The sequence below is a fragment of the Pezoporus occidentalis genome, unplaced genomic scaffold (genome assembly GCF_034315485.1).
Source record: "Pezoporus occidentalis ecotype Australia unplaced genomic scaffold, CSIRO_AGI_Poc_V1 ctg72, whole genome shotgun sequence".
In the NCBI taxonomy this organism is placed as follows: domain Eukaryota; kingdom Metazoa; phylum Chordata; class Aves; order Psittaciformes; family Psittacidae; genus Pezoporus; species Pezoporus occidentalis.
Window position 1 is genome coordinate 841,082 of NW_026916072.1, and position 16,248 is coordinate 857,329.

General features: G+C 47.2%; 1 protein-coding gene and 1 long non-coding RNA gene across 2 annotated transcripts in view; one reads left to right on the forward strand and one right to left on the reverse strand.

Moving 5' to 3' along the window:
- PLEKHO2 (pleckstrin homology domain containing O2) overlaps positions 1 to 16,248 on the forward strand; it is a 28,009-nt gene extending 11,761 nt beyond the window's left edge. The window contains exons 4-6 of the mRNA XM_062642568.1: positions 7,020 to 7,124; positions 9,541 to 9,639; positions 11,576 to 16,248. Of these exons, the coding sequence (XP_062498552.1) occupies positions 7,020 to 7,124; positions 9,541 to 9,639; positions 11,576 to 12,814 (1,443 nt within the window). The 3' untranslated portion in view covers positions 12,815 to 16,248. The remainder of the gene's footprint in view (positions 1 to 7,019; positions 7,125 to 9,540; positions 9,640 to 11,575) is intronic.
- On the reverse strand, positions 4 to 9,549 carry LOC134176010 (uncharacterized). The gene is made up of 3 exons (XR_009969222.1): positions 7,509 to 9,549; positions 6,487 to 6,644; positions 4 to 177 (listed from the first exon to the last, which is right to left on the reverse strand). It is a non-coding gene; the product is annotated as an uncharacterized LOC134176010 (long non-coding RNA).

Here is a 16,248-nt window from a genome sequence, read left to right on the forward strand (position 1 = left end):
TATGTTTCCCCATGTGTTCTGGGCAAGGAACTATCCCTGTCCCAGCTGTAGATGCTGCAGCTTTGCCCAAGTTCCAGTGAAATCAATGATCTTGATCCATGTAAGGAGACTGCTCCTGGAGTTGGAACCATTGATCTGAGAAACTTCAGTGCAAAGCTACTTGCAGCCAAACAGTTCCTAGGAGAAAAGATTTATTTTGTAGAATTCATGAAACTCTACATCTTTTATCATCCTGCACAGCCTCTGGGTAGATCCAGAACCTTACAACCAGGCTGGTGTTGCAAAGAAGCTATACATCCATCTGAGCCCTGACTGCATGCAAGGCCACGCTTGCCTTACTTCCTATGCAGGTTCATCATCACTACACATCTTTGGATGTTCTCCTTAGCTCCTATTTACACGCTATCCATTTCAGCACCTTTATGGGCTAGAATGCTTCTGTTGTTGCTTTGAGGCATCACACTTTGACTTATTTCTAATTGCAATGTTATTTTATTGGCCTAAGAGATCTTCCCAAATCTTCCTGTGTAAATCTGAGAGGTTGAGAGGGACAAAATATACTCCTTTCCATAAGAAAGTGAACAGGCAAAAATATCACCATGCCTGCATTCCCCCATCTCCAGTTTGTTTAAATAAATGGAGATTGTTTAGTCCTTGTTGTCATTGCTGCTTATTCTTTCACTCCAGTCACTTAGTGTTTATTCCCATAGTAAGACCTCAGCTGAGTTCAGAGCTTCATTGTGCTAAACTTCACTCAGAACAATAAAACAAGACTGCCCTGCCTCAAAGCACTACGGGGACCAGGGTGGGGTGGAGAGAAAAGGTGAATGATTGTTTTGCAATGAAGGAGAAAACCAATATTAAGCACCATGCACCACAGTGATGGAAAAGCGCACCCTGAACTAGTGAGCTCCTGCTCAGCACCCAGTCCTGGGGCAGAGTCTCCCCAGTCTGAGTTGAGGTTTAGTGTTTGTTTTGTAACTTCATTAATCAGAAATCATGTCATTTTCCATCAGAAGTGGCTAACCCCGGCAGGCTTGGTGTGTTTGCTAGGGGGTGGCATCGTAACTCCTAGTGCACCCCTGTTCCTGGGGACAGGAATAAAAGCTCAGTGCTCAGAGATGGGTGGCACAGTAGGAATTATAGTTATCTGCAAGTATGTTACTTAGAAGAGTGTAATAGCTGTGTATGTCTGCACTGCTACATGAATCAGCAGAGCGTATGAGACCTGTTCCTAAACCTTTCATTTCTTGCTAGGAGAAACATAAGCCCAAACTGTGCCTTGAAAGGGTAACTTCATCCTTTTGCCATGCTGGCAAGTGTACAGTTCCTCTGTTCTGCATGCCACTGATTAAATGGAGATCTAGATAGAGGCTACTTTTTATAAGGCTCTTTTGGTGAAAGGAAGGGCTTTTATAAATGAAAAGTTCCCTGTTTGTAGCTCCCCTCCCACCCTCCTTTTGGCTGGGAAGCTGGTGAGGGTGTTGACACACAACATACTTTGGCAGATGTTAGAACAGGCTTCAATTAGGAGGCCAATGTACACAACTGTCCTTCTTCTGTTTTGAAATTGCAGCTGTGGCGATATATATCAGCTAAACATTCTCCATCTGGGAGGCTTGCTGCCATCCTCAGTTGAAAATCACCCTGTGAGCTGGCTGGCCAAGCCCCCCTGACAGACCTTGCTAGGGCTTTTTTTGCCCCCTCTCCTGAGCAGAATGCTTAGAAATGCAGAAATCCAATGAATTTGTGAGACTTACAAACAAGCTAGGAAAGGTCATTTCCATTTCACTGTGCAAACAGAAGTTTCCCTCTTGGGTACAGGGAGCCCAGTTCAGCTGTAAGGAAATCCCAGTTTAAATATTGGATGGGATATTCTTGAAGAGCAGAGATGAATTGCTCAGTTAAAACTACTCAGCAGCTAAAGTTCATAGAATCATAGAATCGTTAGGGTTGGAAAGGACCTTAAGATCATCCAGTTCCAACCCCCCTGCCATGGGCAGGGACACCTCACACTAAATCATATCACCCAAGGCCTCGTCCAACCTGGTCTTGAACACTGCCAGGGATGGAGCATTCACAACCTCCCTGGGCAACCCATTCCAGTGCCTCACCACCCTAACAGGAAAGAATTTCCTCCTTGTATCCAAGCTAAACTTCCCCTGTTGAAGTTTTAACCCGTTACCCCTTGTCCTATCACTACAGTCCTTAATGAAGAGTCCCTCCCCAACACCCAAATAAATAAGTTGCCTTGCTAAACACTAGTCTTTGACGGATGTACCCCAGATTCTGCTTGCCCTGTTCACAAGGATGACACTTTTGTGAAGCTGTGACAACATAAGCATGTCACACGCCTGCACTGGTATGGAACTGAAAGAAAGCACTACCCCCTGAGCTTTGATTCTCTAGCAAAGGAAGCTGGCAGTGTGCAAAAGACTCGTTCTGCTTAGAAATCTCAAATGCTTCATTCTGCCCACAGCAATTAAATGAAAGCTGTTGGATGCAGAGAGCTGAACCGGTAACAAAGAGCAGCAGCCTTGGCCTGAAGACTTGAAAACATACCTATGATGCAGAAAGCAGTGGAAATCGTGCTTGGTGTAAACTGCCTAGAGACTAAAGAGATTAGCACAAGCCTGGTATTCAGTGGGTCTGAAAGCCTTCATGTACAGGGAGGTCTTAAGAGTGGGAAGAAGGAGGGTAGTAGTAAGGGAAAGAGTCCAGGAGCAAGGGCTGCAGCTCCCCACACATCCCTCCCTAGTGTGACCAGACACAAACTCCACACCTGCAGCCAGAGGTGGAAACCTCTAGTGCTTATTTTTCCCTTAGTCAACTTGTGGAGGTACCTGCAGCTGCCTTCAGCAGGGGTCCAGCCTGGAAGGTGCAGTAGATCACACTGAGGCATGCTTGCCCTGTGCATGGAGGAGGCTGCTCCTGGGATCTGACAGTTTGGCAGAGATGCTGTGTTAGTTGCAGGGATGATGGAGCTCTTGGGTCAGCTTCAGAAAACCACAAGAATCCCTTAACTGACAGTCCCTTGGCTTCCACTTTTCCCTCCAGGATCTAACCTGAAGTCATGTAGAAGAAGGCAGGAGATGACCTCACATCTGGCAGACTCTGGTACACTCTTGGGTAGTTTAAGGTGTTACCAACCCAGCTCTGCTCTGGCTCCTGCTGGAGGTGACCATCCTGTACCAAAAGCCAGCAGAAGGGAACTTCCCACACCTAAACCAGCAGCTCACAAGCAGTTCACAGTCCAGCCCCACTGAATTGAAGCCGGCTTTGCACTAAATCAGCTGAGGAGCAAGCACAGGATTCTGTCCCCCACCACGACCACAGATCAGCACCATCTAACAGAATTACTCAGCGAAGAGCTAGTGTTGGTAAAGGTTTTGAACTGCAGCTACTCAGTTCTCCAGAGCTTGTCTGTTAAATCATGGCACAACAGAACACCCACAGTAACAGTTCTCTTTCCTGGAAGGCAGGGTCAGCATAGCCGTAAGACTACCACTGCTTGAGGAGACTGATGTCTTCAAGAAAGCATGGAGCAGCCGGGGAGACTGTGCTTGCTGCTGTCACAGACACTGACCCGTGTGTGAGCCTCTTGTTGCATGACATTAAGCCAGTGATTCAGCAGGAGCTGACTGGCCGTGCTGTGCTCTGGGTTAACTGACAGTAAATTGGGTAGTCTGTATTCATGGCTTACAATGGTCACTATCACATTAGCTTTAGCCATGACAGCTTTTCCTGGCACACCAAGCTGTTGTTTAAGGCATGACTCAGTCTCAGCTGGCTTAGCAAGAAGGCGAGGAAGTGTGTTACCCTGCCTTCCGCCCTCTTATAGTGGTGTCACTGACTCTCTACTTTAAATTGCTGCTGGAGAACAGACCCTGCTTACTGTTTTGTGGGGAGTATCCACCTTCAGGTGCATCCTCTGCTATCTGCGAATACCCGAGTAAAAATACAGACAAAAATTCATTTATTCCTTGTTTGTGGAGGACCTGGGGATCTCAGATTAGTGTACCCAGCGGCAGGCAGGACTGAGAACGCCTCCAGCTCCTCCTGCCTCTGCTCTGCAGCTGTCTGCTGTATAGAGAGCTTCCACTCTGCTCCTGGTTAGTCTCCTCTTCCCAGTGCCATGGCTGAAAATGTGAGTCACAGATGAATGCAGACAGACAAGGGTCTGCAAGGTAACAAAGAGACTGTGGCTGGCAGCATCCCGAGCACCAGCCTCAGAGCCCCAGCAGCCTGACTGTTCCTTGCTATCTGTTGGTATTGTTCTAAAAAGGAGAGAAAAGTTTTCAAGCACAGATAGCTCAGCATACTGGGAGGAAGCTGCTGTGAGCCTTGAGGCTGCTTCCCCTTTGTGTCACACCCCCAGGGACTTGTGCAAGCAGAGAGTGCAGTGGTGGCACTGTCTTCATTGCCCCACTGCAGAGAGCAGGGTCTCACACAGGGTGCTGCCTGTCCTCCCTCACCGAGTCCTTTGGGAAACTTCCTGCATCTTCCTGCTGCTGCCTTGGGAGCATCTCCCCATGAGTCCCTTTGCCTCACTATCTATTGTGTTTGGTGGCCGCAGCAGTAGGTCTGTGTTGTGCTGTGGGGCAGAGGCTTGCATGCCAAAGGGACATCTCAGCTTCTCATTAAAGATGAACCATCCCCCGAGGCTTCGCCCTGTCTGGCCGCAGGGCTGCTGACACCAGCACTTAGTCACACTCTCAGAAGCTTTATTCGGGAGAATGAAGCACAGAAAGTGGCATTGGAAGAGGAAGCTTGAAGTGAGGCAGGAATCCTTCCCTCGAACAACATGTACAGAGATTTCTAAATGCTGGTGCAGGCTGCCAGGTCTTTGCCAGGCAGTGCAGCAGCTCAGCTGCTCACAAGTAGGGCTTTCTAATAAGCTTTTATAATCAGAAAGCTTTGGGGCAAAACTGTTTCCAAACAAAAAGAGTTTTTAAGCACACATCAAAACAGGCCTGCTTGGACTAAAACAAAACCTGGCTGTCGCTCTGTTTTGGAGCCTTGCCTTCCCTTAGGTTCCCTGGTTAGTGTGGCCCTTCTGCACTCCAGACAAAGGGCCCTTTCTCCAGAGGGCTCTGGTTCAGGCCCTAACCTCTCCTCTGAGCTCTCAGGAAGACATGTGGTCCCGTCACCTTCTGTGCAAACTAATTGAGTAAATAATCTTTCCCCAAATTGCTTCTTAACTCCCTGCTTGCCGTGCTGGGTGTGAGGGTCTGGCACTTTGTTGCTGTGATGTGCAAATGTAAAACTATGGCAATGAAGCGAGGAATAGATGCAGAAGGGAAGGGCAGTGGGTTTCTAGCTGAAAAACAGGAGTGCTGTAAGGAGACCAGGCTTTAGTTCTGCAGAATTTCTGATGGCACCTTCAGAAGTTGCTGAGACCCAAAACAGTTGCCGCTTTGTTGTGCCATAGCGAAACAAGGAGCTGCTAAAAGCATGCGACTGTCAGTCACTATTAGCTTTGTCCCCCTCATTTTAGATAGCCCCTGGTTTACAGAGACACTGCTGTGATTTCAGGATGTGGGGCCTCATTTACAAGAAGGCTGGGACTACAGCTGCTTTGGAAGGCAACAGGGAAAGTGCAGAATACCTATAGGATGTTAAACACCCAAAAAACCTATTCCAAACGAGAATCCCCGCTAGTATAGGTTTTGAATGACCCTCTCTGTAACTCACTTCCCCACCTGCAAGAGGCAGCTAATTTCAGTTGCTCTGAAAAGTTAATGTGTGAAGCCCCCAGATACTGTAGTGATAAACAGCAAAGGAAAGACTGTCAGGGGAATCAGTAATTCTGTTTTCAGGGCAGAGCGTGATCAATAAGACATATTGACCCATGAAGACAGAACACACAATGGGATAGCTCAGTAAGACGTGCTGCCCGTCATTAAGGATAGTGCTAGGAGGAACATGCACTGCAGGCTGAGTTAGGACTGTCCAGCAGTGCTGGGATTATCTCATTTGTAAGTGCTTGATATTGCAACTTTGATGATGTTCTTTACCAAAGAGTATTTCCATGCTCTTGCGTGGCGTGGATTAGGGCACCACATGGAGCTATTTGGATCCAAGCTGGCTGTAGAGCCACCTGTAATGTGACGATGATGTTTCTCTCACCTGAAGTGTATGCTGGGGCAAAGCTACATAATGAGTGAGGTGCTTGGAGAACACAGCAGTGAAATAAATAACACCCTACTATTGTTCCTGCTGTGGTCAAGAATTGATCCCAAACACGGAGCAAAGCCATGGGACTGCCCTGGGGGAAGGGGAGAGCTGGCTGGAGGACAGGCCACACCATCACCCATTGCTCCCTCCTCACTTGTGTCCCATGCTACTTGCCAGGTCCCTCTAATATGGCCAACTCTTCCCTTCCTCTTAGGACAACTGTTCAAACCCCAGAGTGTGTATGCCTGTAGCATTTACTGCTGAATTTCTTTGCAAAGAGAAAAAGATATAGTGAATTTTTTCACTTACATTGCCCTTATGTCTCATCATGTTCGTGCTCAGCTGAATTGGGGTTCCTGCAGCCAAGGTCAGAGCCCCAGATTCCATTATCAGTTCTGTTCTGCAGAACTGCAGAAACAGGGAAGCAGGCAGAGCCCACTGCATGCAGCCTTCCCATTGCTTGCAGCCTGTGGGGGAGTTGGAGATAAAGTACTTTATTGCATCTGAACCAACACAAAATGCCTTGGACTTTCTATCTAACTCTATACACAGTGTGACCATACAACTTGCTGTTCTAAGAGCTATTCTGAGTGTTTTGCAGAGGAAGAAACTCTTTTCTTACTACTTTAGTTACTAGTTGCAGAAATAAAACTACAGCAACAAGCTGTTGAGCATAACAAAGTCCTGTTCATGGGAACTATGAAGTGAAGAACTTGCCAAAGCACAAAGGAATCTGTAGTTTAAACATAGGCTGGAGCTGGCTGTTACAGAGAAGCTGAAGTGAGAACAGAGAGCTGCCTCTCTGGTCCTGACAGACAACAATTGTCTCTCTGCTCTTGCAGGTTCATGATATCAAATTTCAAGCTCCAACTCTGGAAGAAAAGGAATCGTGGATAAAAGCTCTTAATGAAGGGATCAATAGAGGCAAAAACAAAGTATTTGATGAGGTAAGAGAAATGGTTTTCAAACAACTCCTCTATTTCTGTGTCAGCTCTTATCCACTGTTTTAGCCAAAAGCAGAACTTGCCCAAGCCCCGTGCTCCCTGTCCTTCCAGCCATGGTCAAAGAAAGGAGAAAGATGGTGTGCAAGGAAGGCCAGGTTGCTTCCCCACAGGCTAGGGAGCTCTTAGCCTCTTCAGTTCCCAGCTCAAGAAGGCAGGACTTGTACAGAGCCATTTGCACCCTCCTACATCTTGCTGCCCTTATCTCTGTCCTGGCCAGGGTTAGGTGCAGGGAGGCAGGGGCAGCTGAGTAGATGGTGTGCTACAGGGATGGTCTGTGCTGCTAAGAGCTAACATCTCTCAAGAGGCCAATGGGACACAAGAACTCACCAAAATCAGTGGGAGATGGTCTGGGGGCTTCAGTGGATTTGGGATCGGCGAGTGCATGGAAGTTCTCTTCCAATGGAAGTGGCTGGTGCAGGAAGCAGCTGCAGTGCTGAGCTGTGTAAAGCTGGGGCTGCAGCCTGGAGAGACTCATCTTCCCCACGCTGCCATGATCCACAGCACCAAGCAGTCTGGAAATGGAGGTATTTGATTAGGACATAGCCCAGTCTTGAATACTGGAAAACTCTGAAGTGACTCAGTCCACCAGCTATTCAGCCTGGAGAGAAGCCTGCTGGAAACTTACTCCATGGCCCTGGCCAAACCTGCCTGCCTCTCAGCTGGCCCCAGCATACCTGTGCTCCCAAATCCTCTTCCCATCCTGCTGCACAGAGGGAGGGATGAAAATTGCACTGAGCAGCCTTGCCCTGCTCCCAGTTAGCGTGTAAATCAGCCCTCAACTAAAGCAGAGGAGCAGCATCTATTCCGCAGTTGGTTCAGTACTGAAAGGAAGTGCACAAAACCACCATCACGGGAATGGCACAAGAAGGAGCAGGCAGCATAATGAGAGAAGAAAGCAGTTAGCAAGATCTGTTTAGCAAAGGAAACCAGAGAGTGAGTAAGAGCTTTGAGAAAGGGCAAAGCACTGCAGATACGGTGCTAGAGATGTGAACTCTGAGAGCCTGGGTTCTGCTTTCATTCAGCAGAGGGCAAAAGTAGGAGGAGAGGCTTCTTTTTAGCCTAGGCAAACGGCACTCAGCTGGTGGTGGGATGTAGTGGTTCCTTGGACCAAGTGGGAAACATCATGTGGAATTAAAGGGACCAGCAGCAGCCTGAGCAGACAAAACCCAGCAGCAGAGAGCTCAGCAGCCAGGTCTGCTCCCATGTTTCAGTGGATGGAAGATGTGATGTGCTGTAATGCAGCACCTGGAGAGGCCCAGCTCATGGCTCTCCAGTGGGCAGCAAGCTCTGCACACTCCCTCAGCACCACGGCAAGGTGGAATCTCAGGTCACCTCCCTGCCACAGCCTGGGGTTATCCTCCTTATGGGGACCTGGGTTCTTAGAGGGAGCCAGCCTCTAATTCTCATTCATTCCAGTAAGGATCAAACCCCAGATTTAAAGCACAAGCTAATGGGTCAAGCTCTCAGCTGGCTTGGATTAGCTGTTCTCCTCTGAAAGACCAATAAACCCACTCTGCCATATCAGCCAGGGATTGGGACCCATTTTTCCTTTTAAATCCTTATTTCACCCTGGCTATCTTTCTGATTGTACAAAGACCAGCAAACCAAGGACACACTGATGTTTCGCCATCCCCACTCACTGGTGCTGCACCCCTGTATGGAGGAGACTCCAGCCTTCCTCCATCACAGGGTGGCTGGGTGGTCACAGAACCAGCACAGAGAAATACCTGCCAGGGGCTGAGACCTCCCTCCCCACATGTGTGAGGCAGTGGATTTCTCATCTGATTCCAGGAAAGAGATTTGTTAATTCAGCTAGAGTTGCAATTAATCCAGGTCACTGCTCACACCTTCTCTTCAGCATCCTGCCGTCATTAGAGCTGTAGAAGGGAAGGTCTATAACGAAGCACTGCTGGTGCAGTTCACAGTCAGGTCACGATTATTAATGAGCTTTCACCTCTAAGATGGCAACAGCAATTTCAGTGCTGGGCTCTGCCACAGGCAGGAGCTGGGCCAAGCCTGGGCTGCAGTGAGGACAACAAAGCTGCCTTGTGTCCTTCCTGCCCTGCCCCTAAGGTAGAGGGGAGGTTATCCATGGCAAACCTCTGAAGGTTGGGTGCTTTGCTTTGGAGTGTCTGTTAGATAAACACAGCTCTATACAGAACAGACACCTTAAATATCCATCATGTATGTGCAGGGCTTTGCAGGCAGGCTGTGTAAGGTCTGAGGGAAAGACTGTAGTGGTGAAAGTCATCCCAATGCTGCATCCCTTCATGTGTGACAGCGAGACCTTCATAGACATATCTTGAGAAATTGATGACCCTCTTCTTTCTTTCTTTCCCTCTTCTTCCCCCTTCTAAAGGTGAAAGTAGATGAGAGTCTTTCCTTGGACCATGTAACTCGGGACAGAGTGAAAATGACCCAAGGACGCAGGCCACCCACGAGAAGCCACCTAAAGGAGGTAAGTGCATCCCCATGGCATGACCCATCTCCCCAGCTGGGATCACCAAGAGCTGCTCCTTCCATATAGCTACAGAACCCCAGGGAAAACCCCTTTGGCACAGACAGCCTGGAAGAAGCTGACAGAGAAACAGCTTCCTCCGAGGAAAGCCTGCACCAGGACCTCTCTGAGGAAGCCTCAGGTTCCCATAGATTGTAGCTGCTGCAACATGTTATGATATATTTAGCTTTCCATAACTCACGAGCTGCTTGACCATCTTGGGGGAGCCATTATAGAGTCACTGCAATCAGAAGGAAATGAAGCTTCTAGATTTATTTTCTAGGAAGCGATGGTTTTGTAGCCACGGTGGTGTAAAGGCAGAAGAACTGCTCGCTCTGTGGGGAGAAGCTGTATTTTCTATTAAGCTAACTGGAAAAAGCAGACAAGCTTTCAAGCTCACAAGCCCTTTTGTTAGGTGTGGAACAGAATACATTATTCTCCCAGGCAGTTTTATGGCCTCACCTGTCTACTCGTAACTGATGTTCTGGAGCTGCCACTTAGAAAAGGAAGCAAAACCACCACAAAATAAACTTACAGTTCCTTTCCATGGGAGAAGTTCTTACTAGTGTTTGATTCCTGTGATTTATGGCGAAGTTGCTACAGACAGATAGATATTGTAGCAGAGCATTAATCTCAACCAAGTTTCTTCAGACTTCCAAGGCTCTGACTTATGTGTCTGTACAGCACGCAGGACCCTCATGCAGAAAATGAGATGCCCTGAGACTTTTCGCTTTGCATAGAAATGGAGGGAGAATGTCTCTTCTGGAGACACGCATGGGAATGAATCATAGATTCCCATCCACTCCTCCAGAAAACCGCAGAAGAAAACATGACAAAAGTCACAGCAGTGATGAAGTGTGGATTCTCTGTTGCCTAATATGGGTTGGGTAAGGTAGGAAGCCCTTCCCTAAGCATCAAAAAGATCTCTCAGTGCTCAGCTCACTGTTTTCACAAGATACCTCCAAGGTTAATACCTGTAAGACCTCTCACCTTCAGCCAAATTCATGGGAAACTGGCTTTACGAATTCAGAAGCAGGAATGAGGGGAAAGGGAGAGGATAGAGCCTGCAGAAAGATGTGTATCACAGCTGCTGGCTGCAGTATCGTGAAGGAAATGGGATGAACCATGCTTTTCAGCATCAAAGCAGGGCAGGTGAGGATGGGGCAGGGCCAAGCTGCCAGGATGCAGCTTGTCTCCATCCCTCTAATGGGCTGGAAAGGCAAAGAGAGACTGTAACTAAACTCTGTGCACTGCAGGAGTCTGACCCTGGCTGCAGCTACGCCTCGGTGTGGTTTTGGGCTCTCTCACACAGGAAGTCACCGTATTTTTCCCTCTTGGGGAGCTTACACACTGCAACATCTTTACTAAGTCCATCCTTTTTAGGACCTCCCCTTGCTAGAGTGATTTGCACACAGCCTGTGGTTTGAAGGAGGTTTAGCCAGCTGAGGCTTGGCCCTATTAAAACAGGGATGACATCAGGTTGGAAGAAGCAAGCAGAAGACAATGGTATTACAACAGTATCCCTGGCCAAATGATCTAAAGATCAGCTTGGTTTATATGTTCAAGTTAAAATATGACAGTCCCTAAAGCAGAAAGCAGGTGTGCTTCGGGTAGGTATGTTGTAAATGATGGGGGTAGAGGGAGTCAGCACCAACAGAAGAACCCAGAAATAGTGTGCAACAGGCTTTGAGACGTTCTTCTCAAAGGAGGTAGTAAACATTTCTGTTATCAGTCAGATTCTTCTTGCAGTGTCAACAGATTAAACAGGATGGCTGTGTGAAGCAGCAACCCCTTGCTTGCCTTGCTGGCTGTGGTGTTCTGGCACTTTTAAGTTAAAGGATGGAGCACAGGATTGGTGATGGGGCAGATACTGAGAAAGTTCTCTCTTGTATTTTAGGCTGCCAAGTCTACGTCAGATGGCATCCTGCGATTAGATCTGGATATAGTAGACAATGGACCACCAAACTTTGCTTCCACTGTCACTGAAGATGACAATGAGCCACCTCAGAAAGAGACTCCAAAACCACCTATGCCACCTACAAAACCCACTGGCACAAAGGAAAACCAAGATGCAGAGAACAATGTTCCTGACCAGGAGCATAAAAAGCCTCTGACTCCTCCACTGCCTCCAGATAAGAAGCTTAAGGAAAGCATAATATCAAAGGACAATATAGATGGCAAGCAAGAGGACTCTGTAAGCCCAGAGGAGAATGTGGAAGGATCCCAAGCAACAAGTGAGGAGAACAGAGAGAACCTCATTGAGCTCAGCAACAGGGGCATAGCAAAAGCTCCGATTCCTCTTCCTAAGAGCATACCAGACAAGCTAAAAGTAGCTTGGGACCAACCAGTCTCTGAGCCTAAAACCACAGAAGGTTTGCAATCATCAGGAGACAGCAGTGAAGACAGCCTTGCTGAGATTGCTGCTGGAGATGTTGCAAAGCCTCCTGTCCCTCCTAAGGTTCTGTCAGAAAAAATGCTAGCCACAATGAACTCCAGCCATGGAGACCTGGAATCCGGGGGCTGGGAAGACCAGGAGTCTGGCAGCTCCAAGCCCCCAGTAAATGGGATTGCAGACAGTGATGTAGCAGAGCTCACATCCCCAGCAGTTGAAACTGAAGAAGGAAATGGGAGAACCTCTGCTGAGAAGGAACAGCAAACTTCAGCAGAAGAGACAGAGACTTCCTTAGCTACAGAAGCATACCAGGAGAGTGTAAAAGCAGCTGTTGAGAAGAAAGAGTCTGTAGAAAGCACTTTGTGTGTCAAACTTCGCAGTTCTTCTCTGGGAGACTTGCTGTCTGATTCCAAAACTACACAGAGAGCACATCCAGGCCCAGCTTTCCCGAAGGATTCCCATCAATGCTTAGCTAAAATGGAGGAGAAAGTGGCTAACGAAAGGGAAAAGGCAGAAAAACTTCTGCAGAAGGTTTTACGTGAAGGGTTGGAACAAGCCCAGGAGGGGAACGGACCCCCAGTGATGGCAGAGACATTGCTCAACGAGGCAGTAGAACAGCTTCGGCAAGCTACACAAGTTTTGCAAGAAATTAAAGGTCTTGGAGAACTGAAAAAAGAAGCAACACAGAAACAGAAAGAAAAGCAAAAGGATCTAGTGACTCTCTATAGGAGAAGTGCGCCCTGACATACTAGTCAAAGAGATTTCTTTCTCCAAAACAAAGCTAAACATTTGCCATTTACGATTTGTACCGTTGCTAGGCCAGTGTTTAAAAGGTGATGTTTTGCTGTGCACACACCATGTGTATGGGACAGGACTGAGCTTTCAGTTACAGCCTCTTTCTCTCTTTCTTCATGTTGTACATACCAGCGTGGATCTAATCGTGTTAGCACAGCAGAAGGTTACAGGACATTGAACAGTTTCAGAAATGTGAATGCTCTTTAAGGACTCTGTCCAAAGTCCTTTCAATGGCTCGGGCCTTAAAAATTCCTGGTAATCAAAGCCAGGTGTTTGAAAGGAGCAGAATGGCCATTCCAGCAAAAGCCCCTGTCTGTCTGTATTTACCAGGTTACACTGGCACCCATCTGGTTTTCCCAGTTAAATAATTCAAGGATAGATGTAGTCAGTGTTTGTTCACTTGCTGGTGAGGTTTCCCAGCCCACCTGGCCCCGTGACATCCAGGAATGTAAAGATAAATGGTTTAATCTTCTCCAAAGATACTTCTAAAACCACATCCACAGTTAAAAAGTGACCTCACACAGAGGCAAACAGCACTGGCCAATTCCTGACTATGAGTAGCATCCTCAGATCTGGAGCAGCTGTGTGAAGGCTCTTCTGAGCCTGGCTCTGCAGACCTCTAGGTGAGCTAAGCACTGTGAGTGAATGCAAGTCCCAATGCATCATTGCCAGGCATGTATTAATTGTTCCTGTTTCATTAATAGGGAACTTGAGGCAAAGAGATTACAGTTGGCCTTTGAAGGAGGGTCTTGTAGCAGCACCACACATTTATTATTGAAGACCATTCCTATCTGATAACTCTGAATCCCCTCATCATTATTGGGAACAATGAGCTAGGCATTTGGAGAGCTTGTGTCCAGGAGATTCCCAGGAGCTTCCTAAGAGAGCTGCCATTAAGAAGCTTTAGGGATATGTGTTCCCTTAGCTGTAGGCTTGCTTTCTGTGGTGTCTTGGGATGTTAACTGACAGGAGCATGCACATCAGGCAGCGGGTCTGGATGAGATCCCTCTTCCTATTTAACATGCCTCTACCTGCTGTGTCCTGGCTAGCCTGAGAGCCATGGCGTGGCACGGAATTGGAATACATGGGGGGAGAAAGGCATTTTGCACGCACAACTTTGGGGCTGGTCCCAGTGGTTTAAAAATAGCAATGCATTGCTACAGAAGGGTCTGAGGAAGGCATTGCAGAATTCCCACAGCTTCCTGCCCAACTGCTGAAAGCAACCACAGTGCCCCTGGTCTTTAGTGATTACAGCTGTGATAAAATCATGTCTTTGCAGCACTGCTGTACACTGTACCTGAGCTGAGTCCCCCCCCTGTTCTTTATAGTTGCTTTGAGGAGAATCATATGACAGCTCAAAGGGCTTTTCCCTTGCTTGAGTCAGACTCTGGAACCATGGAAAAAGGTGATCTTCCCAGTGTGGTTTTAAGGAATGACACACATCACCTAAGCTCTTCTCTCATTTGCCAGCACTGCCCTCTTAGCTCACCCATCTCTTTTTCTTCTGTCTTATATAATATCCCAGGTTGCACAAGGCTGCAGTGGGCTGCAAACACTCCCCTATAGCAGCAGCCCAGTAAAGCTTCACCTGAGCCTTTTCCTAGGGTAGGCAGTGGGCACTTCAGGCCTGAGCACAGAAATGTTGCCTTTGGGCTTCCAAATATCCTGGTTTTATCACCCAGAGCCAGGCACACAGGCAGTGACTAGAACTGATGCTTCTGCCTCTTAAACTAGCTTTGGTTTCAGTGGTCTTTCCCCCTCCCAAGTCAGCCATAGATAGTGCATGGGGATTCATTTGTTACTCTGTCACGTGGAAAGTTCTACACAGCCAAACACGCAGGGCTCAGGTGCCAAAAAGCTTTGCTTTGAGACAAAAAGTTTCCTACATCCTAAGCCCACTTCCAGGCTCACAGCTTGGAGCAAACTCCGGATCTGTGTCATTTGCTGCTGTAGATTCAATGTGAACCATGGATCTTCTTCACCTTTCCAGACATAGTCAGGACAAGGGCTAATAACACAGACAACATTCAGTGCCTATCTGCTATCTAAAGGTATTTTTCTGCATGTGCACTTTTGTTTACCAATCACTGTGTGGTATGAATGTGAGCTGTCAGAACCTGGTGTGCACTGGAAGTCAAAGGGCATCAGCTTCAGAGAGCAAGCAGGCTCTGCAAGATGCATTGCTATAACAAGAGAGAAATTCGATGGGGAACAAACCAGTTCACACTAACAGGAATATACACAAACCAGGGCAAACTCTGGGTACAGGTTCATATCCCAATGCTGAAGCCAGTCCTAAACTCCAGGATGAGTAAATCAAAGCCTGGAACTGAAAACCCAGAATGAAAACAGGTTATGGGATCAAGCTCAATCCCCTAAATTATATACAAATGCTTTTGCTCTCATGGGTGTTTTCTTGTGGCAGTGTGTTCTGTGGATACTCATCTGGCAAAATGCTGATGAAAATACCCAGATATCCCTATCTGTTACAGCCAAACTTACAGGATGTGCTTATATTTACTGTATATTTTTATATTAATACCAAATATTCCAATGAATAAATGTCTGACATTTTAATGAATACTCATCAGTAAGACTCTTAACAGATAAAACCCCCTGTATCTGTTAGGAAATGGGCAAGTTAAATCACTTTACAAGCTACAGCTAGTTACTGTAATTGCTGTACTAACAGAACTTACTAGATTTGTATTATGTCTTGTAAATAAGTATAACTTAAGTGAAATCTCTGTAGCACCCAGTAACTCTACTGCTGAAAATGCTATATTAGAGACTCTTTGCTTTTAACTATTTTTTCTAATAGGGTTAGAAGTTTCATCCTAAGATGTCTAGCCCAGATGTAAGCCAGATTCACCTGGATTTTGCAGGAAAAAAAACCATCATGTTCCTTCTGCACTTTTCCCACTTGTTCTTCATATTCTGATCATGAGGCAGGCCCTGCCTAGGGCTGGAGAGTGGGTTCTCTGCAACTGCCCTCTGTTTTTACATGCTGCTCTGAAAATGGCAGTGCTGGGCACCTCTGACCTTACACAGCAACTCCCATCTTCAGTGTACACCCTGCCACCATGCACTTTTCTTTTAAATCTTCCTTTAATCTTCCATTTCAACTTCCATCTAATTCTGGCTGCACTAAGGTTGGGGTTCTGTGCCTGAAACCCCTCTGGCCATGGAGCACTGGGGTGTGAGTCTGTGCTGTGTGCTGTGCCACCAGGTTATGTGTCTGTGACAGGAAGGAAGTGAGTTTGCAAGCAAGCAAGTGTGGATGTCCATGTGAAAAGCTGCTGCTGCAGCCCGTGGAAAGGCAGCACTTTGTCTTCTGCTTGTAAAGAGCTTTGAGATTTGGCAATAAACCCCCCTTTTAAATA